Source organism: Cibotium barometz, chromosome 45, assembly GCF_041138505.1.
Source record: "Cibotium barometz isolate CiBa-2024 chromosome 45, ASM4113850v1, whole genome shotgun sequence".
In the NCBI taxonomy this organism is placed as follows: domain Eukaryota; kingdom Viridiplantae; phylum Streptophyta; class Polypodiopsida; order Cyatheales; family Cibotiaceae; genus Cibotium; species Cibotium barometz.
The window spans coordinates 41,335,813-41,350,657 of record NC_141090.1 but is presented as its reverse complement, the minus strand read 5'-3'; the positions used below and the strand labels follow the sequence as shown (position 1 = coordinate 41,350,657).

The following is a 14,845-nucleotide window of genomic DNA, read 5'->3' as shown; positions in this document are numbered from 1 at the left end:
GTGTCTGATTTTGTGGATTAGATGATTTTTTTTATTTTGAGTGAGATTATAATTTATAGATAGTGTTTGGTGATAGACATCATTCACGTCCAGTAGGTGTAGCTAGCAGGGTTTGGGATGACAAATGCCTTACCACTGGGCTACACTCGTCAGACTGGATCAGATGAATTTAAAACCAGTAATCAGTTCAATGCTTTACATTTGTGGAGCCATTAGGGTTGGTATTCTTTTTCATACTTGACCTTGCAATGTAGTGGGTGCTTTTTCTATATTTAGCTTTAAGATTGGCATGTGACCAGCTTATCAACCGTGAACTGTTCACACCGGAGTTTTAGTGGCTCTCATTTTTCTTTGGCTACAGAGTCAACTATTTCCCATGCAGATCCAGGCGGCAAAGTTTTGCTGAAGGGCATGACTTATAACGAGCTTGAGGTCTGACTAATGGCATTAACTGGTTAAATAAAAAAACATGTGGTTATGAGTTTCCTTTTGAGCCTCGCAAGGTTTTCTCACAAAAACAGATATGTACAGGACTGGGTCAAAAGTTTTGGGCATAAGAGCAGTCAAGCTATGATGCTGTGGAGATGGTTGTACGGAAATGGTAAATGGGCGCAACATGTAGATGAATTAGAAGGTAAATGACTCTCTTTCTCTCTCTTTCTCACTCATGACATCAAATGAAAATGTGAAGTTTAGGTGAGTAGCTCTCTCTCTCTCTCTCTCTCTCGGAGCACTATATCTGCAGATGCTAGCAGCTATGCTATGAGATTCGGGGCTGATACCATTGCCTATTCAGGGAGGGATTTGGCCAACTCTCCAGGGTGATTGATTATGAGGAGCAGTGTTGCCTAGGCTTATATCTGTTGGAGATGTGTCGCCACAGAGATAGACTATTTAGGGCACAGAGACCAGGACGGGACACATCACAGAGAGTCCTCACAGAGTTTTAGCCCAGACAACCCCCCGAGATGACCAGACGTACCCGTGAACAGGAGGAGCCCCAGCTCAGGCAGATCCGCTAGTGCCTTACCCAGAGCACCAACAGCGAGGGGTCACCATTGAGAGAGCATGCCAGATCCAACAGGCCTGACGCCCACGCCCACCCGGGTGCAGACCCTCAACTCAGCAGCACAAGATCTGCCAGACATACTTAAGCGGTATTGAACCCCCCCCCCCCCACCGAGTAGCGGATGTGTCTTACCTCATAGATGTAGATGTGGACGGCATGGACACACCAGCTACATGATATACACATGCCCCAAGGCCCAAAGCCTTGGGGCTTTAGCTAGGCAGCATTATTTTGTCTTTTTTGTCTGTTTATACCAGTTTTTTGTAACACATTATCTTTGTAATCCCTTATGTCTCATAGACCTTATGGTCTTTTGAAGACATTTAATATAATTTTCTTTCTTTCTTTCTCTCTAGATGAACAACAAATGTTTGTACAAAATCTAGACCAACACTATTCCCTACCCCTAGATGAACAACAAATGTTTGTACAAAATCTAGACCAACACTATTCCCTACCCCTTTAGAACTTGCTGCATAAAAGGGACTTCCCCACCCTTAAAAATTTGCTTAATTTGAGGCTGATTTTGGAAGCATTGGAAATTGCTCAAGGAGGAGTTTTTATATTGGGGCTAAAGCCAAGGCGCTGGCACCAATCTTGCTTGATTTGGCACTTTGATCATGCACCATGCGGTGCAAGGCCCATTTAATGTTGGCCAGGGTTGAGCTGTTTCTTGCTCTCTTTCTGTTTCTCTCTCTCAATCAGAAGCAATGTTAATAGAAGCTTCCAAAATAGGGGTAAAGAAGCGTCTGAATAAGAATAAGAATAAGAATAAGAAGAAGACAGCGCTTAGATGGGGCCATCAACAAACAAATTGAGGCAGCAAACAAGCTGGTTTGTTTTACATCTTTCAACGAAAATGGGGAGGAACTATTGCAGGAATTTGCAGGTATAAAGGCAGAAAACGATGCAGAGCTAGGCGAATTACAATAAGAGAATGATTGGTTGTTTCCATAGGACGTGGATAGACAATGACATTGAAAGGGTTTATCCAGATTCTAGGATACCTTGGAACTCATAGGTCATTTGCACTTTAAATCTTCATGGCCCAACTTGGAGTACCGTCACACAGACTCTACACTGAAACATGGAGAGAGGTTCCACCCAAACGTGAGGATTGTGAGCTATGGGTATGCCGAGTAAGGGAGATGCATAAGGTTGAATGACCTTTGTTTTAATGCAATAGTCACGAAGCTCCTTGGGTAACCCACAGCAATGTCTCGACTTGCTCAACCAGTGACACGGGCCTAACGGATGTGACCGGTAGCAAAGCATCCCAAAATTTCTTGTTATATTCTTGTAGATTGCTACAATCTCTAGAATCTAATCGATGCCAAGCTGTCATAACATCCACCTCAAAAGTCGGTGTCAACCATAAAGAAGAGAAGATTTGCTTGAACTCCACCCAAGTGCTAGGTGCTGTATCCTGATGAAGAAGTGTCGACCACCATTGAAGAGCATTTCCCTATAGAAAAGAAGCTGCCTTCCGTACCTTTGATGCCTCTGTGAAGTTACCACCAAAAAACACCGCATCAAACTGTTGAATAAAGGTGAGAGCCTTCAAACGATCCTTTGCACCACTAAAAGTATCAAACTTTACTGCAGCACCACCCTCTTTATAATCTTTTGGCTTCTCGCCCGGAACAAGATTATCATAGGGATGTGGTTTGAGAAAAGAATTGCCCACAGCATTAGATCCCATGCCCATCATACCACCTCCCATACCAGGCATAGCAAAAGCACTTCCACCACCACCATAAGTTCCATACATACCTCCTCGCATACCTCCATACATACCTGGCTGCATACCATAGCTCCCAATCATGCCCATGTTGGGTACACCCGTCATGGAATGAAAGACAGAGCCTCCGCCAAAGTAACCAGGATGAGCAGTATTAAAAGGGTTTCCATGGGTAGGTGGGGGAAAAGAAGAAGAAGAATCGGGGTATGGCTGAAAGTTAGGGTAGATGGGAGTCGAATGTTGAGGCTTAGGTTTCTTCTCAGACCCCTGCTTCCGTGGTTTAGAATGAGCTTTGAAGTTTTGTGGAAAACGTGAATCCTTAGCGAGTTCCATTAATCCCTCCATCAAACTTTGCATCTTTGCTTCATAGGTGGCATATCATCTTCAAATTCTAGCATATTGGGAGGTATTTCTTGTTCGCTTTTCTCATCTTCTTCAAAGTAGTCGTCCTCTTCTAAAGATAAATCCTTCATATCCGCACTAGTTCCAGCCATAGAATTAAATGTGTCGACCCACAGGCTCGCCCTCTTGAAAAAGTTGACGATGAATCCCGGCAATGGAACCTTGAAACTGGCCTTCAGAATCTTGACGGGCGGTGAGCACACTTAATCATGCTTAAGACTCTTTATGAACTGGAATAATAAACTTGGAAGGAGAAGAAAAAGAATAAGTGGAGCTAGAGTGCTCCTGCACAAAAGACCAATTGGCCCCAAAGCGTGGCGCCCCCGTAGGTATTTATTTATCACTTGAAGTTGGCGTAGCCCTTGTACAATTCCCGAGAAGATTCCTCCCTACTTCACGTGGAGGAGATCTCCTTGAACTTTCACCCAATTTGTATTTTGGGATACAAGAGCCTTGGCCCCCTTTTTATACAAAATTGTCAAAATACGCAGCGGAAATGATAACCAAACTTGAGACCACAAGAGCAAGTAGAGTGCAGAAAATAGACAGCACAAGAAAGTCAGAGAGATAGGCGTGTGAACTCTTCTCTCTATACACAAGATCCCGAGAAAAACTGAATGATACAAAGTGGGGATCATGGGGCCTATTTATATGGCCCCATGGATGCAGTCGGCCAGCGCATGAAGTGCCACCAGCCCTCCACGACTAGGCAAAGCCAGTCGGCCAGTAGAAAAACACCACGACCTCCTCTGATCAAGTCGGCCAGTCTTCAGGAACACATGAGTGTAGTCGGCGAGCATCAGAGGCTCTTGCCGGCATGTGGCATCCACCCAGACCAAGGAAAATTGGGGAAAAAATACGGGGAGTGAGGAAACATGATAAAACACCTATACAGGGCGGGCACACCCACAACAGAGGCCCTGGTGTCTGATTAAGACAGGAGATGACTTCTAACACCCCCTCTCAGCGCCTGGCTGTGAAATCAACCCAAGGGAGCTGGAGTGCCGCCTGAGCGTAGCCTGAGGTAGAGACTTCGTGAAGAGGTCCGCCGCATTGTCCTCCGTCGAACAATAAAGGAGCAAGATGTCACCAGCCAAGATCTTCTCACGTACAAAGTGATACTGTATCTCTATGTGCTTGGTCCGGGCATGGAAGACCGGGTTCCGAGCAATAGCTATACAACTCTGGTTATCGCACTGGATGACTGTGGGCTCCTTCTGTGGAAACCAATCTCACCTAGCAGCCTCCGCAAACCACACAACCTCGCAAGCAACACCACAAGCAGCCCGGTACTCTGCCTCTGTCGAAGATAGGGCAATAGTTGGCTGCCTCTTACTGCTCCAAGAAACTGCTCCTGAGCCAAGGGTAAAATTGTATCCTGAAGTAGATCTCCTCGTGTCTGGATCACTCCAACCTTGGAGTCTGACTCCATCCCCTCCTGTGTAAAAGAGTCCTAGATCCTTCGTACTCTGTAGATACTACAAGATCTGCAATCCTGCATCCCAATGAGACTTCAATGGTGTCTGCATAAAAGAGCTCAACAGCCCCATGGAGAAGCTCAAGTCCAATCTAGTGTTCAGCAACTAGATCAATGAACCAACCAACTTCCGGTACTGCGAGGCATCAACTGACTCACAAGGATCATTAATGGTTAACTTTGTGTTTGGGTCCATCGACGAAGTAATAGGCTTGCAGTTCTCCATCCCAATGGCCTCAAGCGACTCATGAACATACCGCTGCTGAGAGACAAAAACCCCCCTCTGGGTCTGCGAGATCTCCAATTGCAAAAAGAAGTGGAGTAAGCCTAAGTCGGTCATCTCAAACTCCTTTGACAAGGCAGCCTTCGTCACACCAATGTGCTCCAGATGACCGCCGGTGAGAATGAGATCATCCACATAAAGGATGATAATCGTAACCATGCCGCGTTCTCGAAAGAGATACAGGTTAGGATCTGCAACCGATCTCTGAAATCCAGTCCGAACAAAGAAGGAATCAATCTTCTGATTCCAAGTCCTGGGAGCCTGCTTAAGACCATACAAGGCCTTACGTAACCTGTAAACCTTCCCTTCTGATCCTGGAACAACAAAGCCTGGAGGTTGCTCAACATACACCTCCTCCCGCAGGTCACCATTAAGGAACGCAGATTTTACATCCATTTGATACACGGGCCACCTCTGAGAAGAAGCAAGGGCAAGAACGGTCCGAATCGTGGACATCCGTGCTGTCGGTGCAAAGGTATCCTCGTAGTCGATGCCTGGCCGCTGAGCATAACCTTTAGCCACAAGTCTGGCTTTGTGTTTGTCCACCGACCCATCTGATGCATATTTGGTCTTAAAGACCCATTTGACACCAATGACTGACCATTTCGATGGCCTCGGTACCAACTCCCATGTGTTGTTCTCTCAATGGCATCAAGTTCCACCTACATGGCTTTCCTCCAAGTATCCTGTGAAAGGGCTTCCTTGACGGAAGTGGGCTCCTTGTCCCTCATAATACGAGACATCAGAGCATAGTTTACCTGAAGAAGCTCTGTTGTATTGCTTTTGTCTCGGACTCTATTTTATCTTCGAGGGCCGTCCTCTGTGGTCCACTCGGAGGGTAACTCCGTGACACCTGACTCCCGAAGGGTGTCCAACAACCACCTGGGTACTCGAACAGATCGTGGAGCCTCCTGCTACTACGAGGGCTCTACACCAGCTGCAGGCTCAACCTCCTGTGTTGACTGATGGTGATCAACGGGAGCAATGGTCTAGGAATCATCATCAGACTCCTCTGGATCTCCAAGAAGTGGTGGCTCCTCAACAGTGGATACTGGAAGATGCCCATCAAAGACCACATCCCGGCTGACAACAATCTCATTCCTGTCTGGATCATACAATCTGTATCCCTTGGAAAGAGAATTATACCCCACAAATATAAGCTTGCGGGACTTGGGGTCAAGCTTCCCCCTCAGCTTCTTCGGAATATGAACATACGCATCACTCCCAAAAACACGGAAGTGCGAGACATCAGTTTTCTTGCCAAAGTATGCCTCAAACGGAGTCATGTTAGGTACTGAAGTCGTCGGAGATCGGTTGAGGGTATGGACAGCCGTTGCCATAGCCTCTCCCCAAAGTGGACGAGGAAGATCACGATGCTGCAGCATGGTCCTCGCCATCTCCACCACAGTCCCGTTCTTGCGTTCTACAACTCCATTCTCCGAAGGCGATCCTGTATTGGCCAGTTCCCTCTTGATGCCATGGTCTGCACAAAATCTGAGAAATACAGTCGTGGAGATTTCACCTCCTTTGTCAGCCCTGAGAGTCTTTACTTGCAATCCAGACTCTTTCTCCACCATCACGTGCCAATCCTTGAACTGTGCAAAAGCTTGATCCTTCTGCGAAAGAAAGTAGACCCACGTGAATGTGGTACAGTCATCAACAAGCAACATGAAATAGAGAGATCTTCCCAATGATGGTGTCTGCTGAGGTCCACACAAGTCAGTGTGAATCAACTCCAACGGTTTCGAAGCCCGCTTGGAAGCCTGCTTCGGAAAGGATTCCCTGTGCTGCTTACCACGTATGCAAGAAATGCAACGTCCTTGCCTACTTCCAACATCTGGGAAGCCAACCACCATCTGGTCTCGGAAGGCTCGCCGCTGTGCATCCACATTTAAGTGGCCAAAACGAAAGTGCCACAGATCTCCGACCTGAGAACCTGTCAACGAGGAGAGTGTAGAGAGCTTGTAGATACTATTCTCCACTCCGCCTTCCCAAACAACCTGGCTAGTCTCACGGTCCCGTAGAGCAATTGAATGCTCCTCAAATTCCACCCGAAAGCCAGTCTTGCATACTTCATGCACTGACAGAAGATGAAAACCCAGAGCAGGGACATAAAGAACACGGGAAGCATGCTTGCCCCCCTTGCCATCGGGAATAATCTCCATCCGGCCCTCACTGTGTATCGGAATAGTGAGTTGTCGCCAATAAAAATGCGACCTGACTGTTGTTTCAGCTAATGTAAATGCAACCGAGCTGCCGGAAATCTCTATGTGGCATAGCCGGTTGGGACACATGAGTGTCAAAGGAATGGAACAATTGTCTCGTTTTGGTTACTTGCCTTCTCTAAAGTTCTCAAGTTTTCAGTTTTGTGAGCATTGTATATATGGCAGGCAACTCCAGTGCCCCCACAAGAAAGCTCTTGGACAGAAAGATGCTCAGTTAGAGCTTGTGCATACAGATGTATGTGAGATGCCTCAGCTTTCTTTGGGAGGGGCAAAATATTTTGTCTTTTATTGATGATGCCACATGCAAGGTGTGGGTTTATCCTCTTCGTTTGAAGAGTGATACATTCTCAGTGTTTGAGAAGTTTGTTGCTCATGTTGAGAATCAAACTGGCAAAACACTGAAGGCTTTGCGTTCCGACAATGGTGGAGAGTATATGTCCAAACAGTTTCAGGACTTTTGTGATGCTAAAGGCATCAAGAGGGAGCTCTCTGCTCCTTATGATGCTCCACAAAACGGGACAGCAGAGAGGATGAACAGGACCATTCAGGAGAAGGTCCGTTCTATGTTGTCACATGCTGCGTTACCTCACGGTTTTTGGGCTGAAGCTGTTATGACAGCCGTTCATCTTATAAATAGGTCACCTAGCACGAGGCTTGGTGGGAAAGTGCCAGAGGAAGTATGGACAGGGAAGCCTCCGTCCTACAAGCACTTGAGAGTGTTTGGTTGTGTTGCGTACGTGCACATACGCAGGGAAATATGCACCAAACTTGATCCTAAGTCTCACAAATGCATATTCCTAGGATATGGTGACAGAGGTGAAATGGGGTATAGACTTTGGGATCCAGTGAATAGAAAGATTATACGCAGCAACGATGTCATTTTTGATGAAACATGCATGTATAGGGAGCCTGCAAGGCAAGAGGAGCCTGGCAGAGTCATCTTTGATGATGATGGACATCATGGACAACAACCAAGGGCTGTAAATCAGCCATTACAGCAACAAAACCAGCCCTTAAATGGTGCTGAAAATGGTCCAAATGGACAGCTAGAGATGGCAGAAGATATCCCTATGGATATCCCACAGTTAGAGGAAATACCGGGCATGATCTTTCAACCTTATGGCATGGAACAGGAGCCACCAATAGGTGATATGCAGGCTGGACAGCAACCTGCAAATGATGATCATTGGGTACGAAGGTCCACAAGACCCTCCAGACCCCTTGACAGGTTTGTTCCAGGGGTTGACTACTTGATGCTCATTGACTGTGGGGAGCCCTCTTGTTATAAAGAGGCTTTACAGAGGGCAGACAAGGCTCTTTGGGAGCGTGCTATGAAGTCAGAGATGGATTCTCTGCACAAAAATGGAACATTGAAGTTGGTGCATTTGCCTACAGGCAAGAAGGTTTTGCCATGCAAGTGGGTTTACAGGCTCAAAGTTGCACTTGATGCAAAGCCAAGATACAAAGCCAGGTTAGTGGCTAAGGGCTTCAAGCAGGAATATGGTGTGGACTTTGATGAGATCTTCTCTCCAGTAGTCAGAATTACCACACTTAGAGCTGTATTAGCTTTGGTTGCTCATGATGATCTGGATTTGATTCAGATGGATGTGAAGACTGCTTTTCTTCACGGTGATCTCCATGAGGAGATATATATGCAACAGCCAGAGGGTTATGCAGTGAATGGAAAGGAGAAGCTTGTATGCAAGCTGAAAAAGAGTCTTTATGGGCTCAAACAGGCACCAAGGGAATGGTATCATAAATTTGATACATTCATGAAATCCCAGGATTTCAGGAGGAGTGACATAGATCACTGCTTATACACCAAGAAAGCTTTGGATGGCAGTCTATTGATCCTCATCTTGTATGTTGATGATATGTTGATTGCCGGGAAATCTTGTAAAGAGATGGATGCCTTGAAGAAGAGGCTGCATCAGACCTTTGATATGAAGGATTTGGGTGATGCAAATCACATTTTGGGTATGCGGATACTTCGGGACAGAAATCAGCATGTGTTGTATTTGTCTCAGAAGGAATACATTGGCAAAGTATTGCAGAGGTTCAATATGGAAGGGGGGAAGAAGACTAGTACTCCTTTGCCTCCATATGTGAAACTCAGTGCTATGGACAGCCCACAGTCGGATAGTGACAGGGCTGATATGGCCAAGATTCCGTATGCTTCAGCTTGTGGCAGTCTCATGTATGCCATGGTTGCTACTAGGCCGGACATTGCATTTGCAGTGGGAGTGGTTACTAGATACATGGCCAACCCTAGCAAGAAGCATTGGGAAGCAGTGAAAGGTGTCATGAGATACTTGAAGGGCACACAGGATTTGTGCATTTGCTTTGGCAAACAGGATGCATTAGTGCATGGTTACACGGATTCGGATTATGCCGGTCATCCAGATAACCGGAAGTCTACTACCGGTTATGTGTTTACATTCACAGGAGGTGTTGTGTCATGGATATCCAGGATGCAGAAGTGCACTGCCTTATCTACTACAGAGGCCGAGTATATTGTAGCCACAGAGGCTTGCAAGGAGGCATTATGGCTATCTCGGTTAGTGGTTGATTTGGGTTATACAAGGGATATTCCATTGTTGCATTGTGACAGTCAGAGTGCCATCCAGTTGGCAAAGAACCTTGTCTTTCATGCAAAGACGAAGCATGTGGATGTGAAGTATCACTTCATCAGAGAGGTGATAGAGAACAAGCTGATTCAGCTTGTCAAGATTCATACGGATGACAACCCGGCTGATCTGTTGACATAGAGTTTGCCTCCAGAGCGGTTTGCTCATTGCAGACACTTGATGGGCATTGGATGAGGCCAGCATAGAAACATGGGACGGGGAACGGGGACGGGGACGGGGAACGGGACGGGGACGGGGCAAAAGGCTGTCCCGGGGACGGTTAAAAAAACGGCAATCTGAAAACGATTGTTTTTTTGCAATTTTTTTTAACACACTTGATTTACACTTAGAAACCAAGACATTAAGCATAAAATTGCACAAAAAAGAGGAGAAATGCATAGTCGTATTAGCAAAAAACTATAATGGGGCGCCGATGGCGTGATAAACAAAAGTGAGTGTACAATCTAAACAAAAATGCCAAATGGCATAATGAAAGGCCCAAGGAGGGTGTACACTCAAGGCAAAATGACTAAGTGCCAAGATACAAGATTGCTAGCAAAAAAGTGGGGCAAGAGTCGAGACTCGAGACTCTAGACTCAAGAGACTAGGCAAGAGGCTGAAAAGGGTGAAGATCAATCGTGACCTCCTCAGTGAAGTCCTCCATAGGCTGGTCCTCAAGTGGAGGGGGAGGGGGAGGTGGGGGGGACAATGCCTCAGGCACAACCTCAAGCTCCTCTAAAATCTCGGCCCTCTGCTGATCAGAGAGATGTGGGTCCTGCTGTGCCTGCTCCCATTCGGTGAAAGGATCTGCCTTCTTTGTGAAGCCGTTGCAAAGCATTCGCAAGTTGGCACTGACAAATACCGCTTGGAGAGGGAGAGCTTGAGCCTTGGGTCTTGGAGAGGGAGAGCTTGGAGAGGAGAGGGCTTGAGGAGAGCATGGAGGTAGAGGTCTCTTATATAGAAGAAGAGGGGAGCCATGTGGGAGAGAGAGACTCAAGAGAGAAGCTTTGGAGCCTTGGAGGAGTGGCGCAAGGGAAACGGTCATGACAGATAGCCGTTGGCGCCCCGCCAAAACAACGGTCAAAAATTGCCGCAGCGGTCTGTTTGACCGTCCCCGTACGGACAGGGAACGACGTTCTCGGAACGTTCCCGGCGTCCCCACATCGCCGTAAGGTATCCGTCCCCGTTCTGCCGTCCCGCGGACGTCCCGCCCCCGTCCCTAGGGTCCGTTCCCCCCGTCCCATGTCACTATGGAGGTCAGTTTCAGCCTTGATATGGCCTTGTATATTATCATGTACATGTTGATTTTTTCTTTTCCTTCATTTAAGGGCACTTTGCCTTTAAGTGGGAGGTTGTTGGGGTAAAGGCATTATGCCCACCCTTATAGTGTGTACTAGCCCATAAGTTTTATAGTACATAGTACACTTAGTACTTTTAATGTACTAAGTGCACTATGTGCATTAGAGCAAATATATTTGTGTGATAGGGGAGTCACACACTCATACTGTGAGTTGACTTATCCCCACATGTCTCTCTCTCTCTCTCTCTCCCTTCTTCTCTGTGTGTGTCTCCCACTTGAAACCCTAACTCTCTCCCTTCACGGGCTAGGTGTAGCGAGGCCATTGATGGCCGGCTCACCCCTCTAACAGAGATCATAAGAGCGGTTTGGGTCGATCTCATCCACACCATCAGAGGCTGCTATGAACGTCTAGTTGGTGATTCGGATCGCATGTGGCAATGTTCTAAGGTGTTGTTTAACATAGCCCTTTGCCAAGGTTTTCCACCCTCATGGTCTAGTAACACCATTGTGCGGATCCATACGGCTAGGACCCATTAGATCCAAACTACTGACCCATTAGATCCAAACTACTGCACCATCATGATTAGCCACACATGATCAAACTTTACGGGTTAGTGTTGAAGTGCGAGGTTAGGGCTTTTTTGAGAGACATGGGCATAGAGCTAGGGGACATGTAGGTATTTGGAGGACATATTCCACCTTGGATCATATTTTTACATTGGGAACTGTCAATGAAAAAGCTCAATCGAAGGGGGGACGGTCTATTGTTGCTTTGTGGACTTCCACAAGGCCTTCGATAATGAACCCTATCACATCTTAGATGCCTTGAGGAGTTGGCCCTTCCAATGGAGATGATACGGGGAGTCATGGCATTGTATGAGTTGGTGGCAAGGACAGTCTGAGCACGAGGATGCATGTGAAATGTGATCACTAGCACCATAGAGGTGAAGCAGGGATGCCCTCTCTCTCCGACACTCTTTGGCCTCTACATGGATGAGATCTTTGACTTCATTGACAGACTTAGTGGGCTGGGCTCCATACTATGTGATACGTTGGTACCCATTTTTCTTTATGGAGATTTCGACATATTACTGATCTTATAGGGGCTACCTACAATGACACTTGATGGCATTCAGGCCTTTTGTGAGCAGTGGGACCTCACAGTTAACCTTGGCAAGACCGAGGTTATGATCTTCAACACCTCATGCCCTCGTGTGGCTTCGAGATTGAGTCACATATGCAAGGGATTAGGTAGACATTGTCTCATCTAATGTATTCTTGGGAGTCACCTTTTGTGGAGCCTACTTCACTGTGCCCAATGGCTCTGGCGTGGCTGATGAGAGGGTATGCGGCTTTGGCTCAATTGGACCAACATTGCTGCCAAGCTCACTTTTAGGAGTCTAGCACTAAGGGGTGGCTTGTTGACACACTTGACACTTGCTGGGAAACAGACCTTGGGGATGATGACTAGAGGATTATAGAGAGATAGCAGGTCATGATGTTTTCACGAATTATTTGAAGTAAGCCTTCCGTGGCCCAGTTGATGCCCTCTTCTAGAGAGTGACCATATATGTAACATGACTACTATGCGGAAGCGTGCTTAATGATGATTAATGCAAAGCAATAAAGATTAACGCTAATCACATGCTCATGGCATAGAAGTAGAGAGAAGGAGAAGAGAGACTCTTTACCTAACCTACTACTGTATATTACTAAATGAATGAGTAATTACAATGATTGTCATAGATCCAATGTAGATCTCGACTATGAATGCTATGAATGAACTTATGCTTATTGTCCTCCACCGTGTGTTAATGGAAAACGCTGATTTGGAGATGAACTTGGCTGATCCAAACTGTTAGACTGCATGTCCTTGGTCTTGGCTCTGCAATCTGTGTCTTTGAATGATTATGAATGACCCATGAGCTGCCTTTATATAGTAAAGTGATAACAAGTCGTAATCAGGTCGGTTTTCACTTTTGAGGCCATAAAAAGTCATAAAAAGATGCAATCGGTGCTGAAGTGACGTGAACCTGCGCTGCTGCCCCCGCCTGCCCTCTGTTGCCTCCGCTTGCTTCTTTGCTGCTCCCGCCTGCCTCTGCTGCCTTCGCTTGCCCAATTGCTGCCTTCGCTTGCCCAACTGCGCCTGCCCAACTTCTGCCCTTCGCTAGCCTTTCAGTCCCTGCCTACCCTTCAGCTGCCCCCGCCTGCCCCTTTTGCTGCCCCCCGCCTGCCTTCGCCTGCCCCTTTTGCTGCCCCGCCTGCCCTTCAGCTACCCCCGTCAGCCCCTCTGCTGCCCCCGCCTGCCTTCGCTTGCCGCCTTTTGCTGCCCCCGCCAGCCCCCCTTTTGCTGCCCTGCCTCCCCCTTTGCTGCCCGCCCCTTACCTTCTTCAGTCCCCGCCTGCCCCTCTGCCGCCTCCGCCTGCCCTCCCAACAGCTATTTTATCTGGATTCAAGTCGGCCGCCCACTTTTCTTGATTGGCCTAATGGCTTTTTCTGCCGCAGCCAATCTCTCATCACCCCCACTGGCCGGGAGAATCATCAATTTTTCACAAGACGAGCTCACCTCTCTTCAGCACGACATTGACCTTGAGGTCCAGACTACTCTTGTTGCGAGAGTTTATGGTTCCCACCCCTCTCGTTCACAGGCCCGTGAATGGCTTCTAGCAGCTTTCCCTTCGGAGCTGATTGTGCACTTTCAGGATACTCGTTTACCTGGTCGAGGCTTCTTCCAGGTGGACTTTCATTCTTCAGAAGCTACTTCGCAGGCTTTGGCTAGCAGCCCCTTTCCTCTTGGTCCTAGGAAGATTTTCTTCTTTCAGTACCAGGTGGGCTTTGATCCAGTGGTGGAGGATCAGCGCCTTACCCCAGTCTCACTATGGTTCCCTGCTCTTCCTCGGTCCTATTGGAAGCTTTTAGCTTCCATAGGGGCATCCTTTGGCCAGGTTCTAGAGGTACCAATCCTCCCGAGCTCTCCGCCTCAGATTCCGCTGTCGTTATCGCCACTCTTGATGGTGTACCCTGGGTCCTTGTGCTTGTTCATGATCCATCGATTACTGATGATCATGTTATGCTTCAGAGACCTGATGGATCTCATTTCCGCCAGAGGACGGAGATTGCAGGCAGACCTGACCAGTGTCGGATTTGTCGTCGAGACAGGGTCACATTGCTAAAGATTGTCCCAGATCGAGGGGCCATGCTAGGAGGCGGTGTGGTCCTACCCATCAGAGGCCTTCTGCAGATGCCGAGACTCCAGCTGCTCCTTTGCCACAACAGACCACACAGCGTTGGGTTGTGGTTAGGGATGGCAGGCACCCTCGGACCCCTGTACGTGCCCCTTCACGCACACCCCCTGTGGAGCACCCTAACCCCTATGCAGCTCTTGCCTCACAGGATGTTGATACTTTTTTGGAGGATGAGGCCTTGCAAGCACATGATCTGGATCCCTCACAGGAGGATGCTGCATTACAGTTACAGGATGATTGCACCCTTGAGGATGATGTTGCACATTCGCATTGTCATGGTACCTCTCCAGTTCTGAGGACTAGCCCTGGCTTTTCCCCGGAGTGGGAGAGAGAGGTAAGGTTTACATTGTCAGATTTTCCCTCCCTTACCTATGCGAGACGTACTTCCGCCTCTAAAGGGGGTCCTTCGTCGACCACGAGATCTGGTCGTTCCTACTCTGAGTCTTTATGAGGATTGTCTCTTGGAACATTCAGGG

The 14,845-nt window shown here is 47.5% G+C and overlaps 1 protein-coding gene across 5 annotated transcripts in view; it reads left to right on the top strand.

The window, feature by feature from the left end:
• Positions 1–14,845, top strand: part of LOC147612767 (uncharacterized) — a 91,163-nt gene that overhangs the window by 12,770 nt on the left and 63,548 nt on the right. For 4 of the 5 annotated variants that reach the window (XR_015263505.1, XR_015263506.1, XM_086783337.1 and 1 more), the window contains exons 2-3: positions 362–432; positions 532–634. Coding sequence is in view for 3 of the 5 variants with exons in the window: in XM_086783337.1 (XP_086639463.1) it covers positions 362–432; positions 532–634 (174 nt within the window). In the remaining 2 variants the exon portion in view is untranslated. Of the gene's footprint in view, positions 1–112; positions 218–361; positions 433–531; positions 635–14,845 lie in introns of those variants that run through there. The other variant, XM_086783338.1, reaches the window with a different exon arrangement.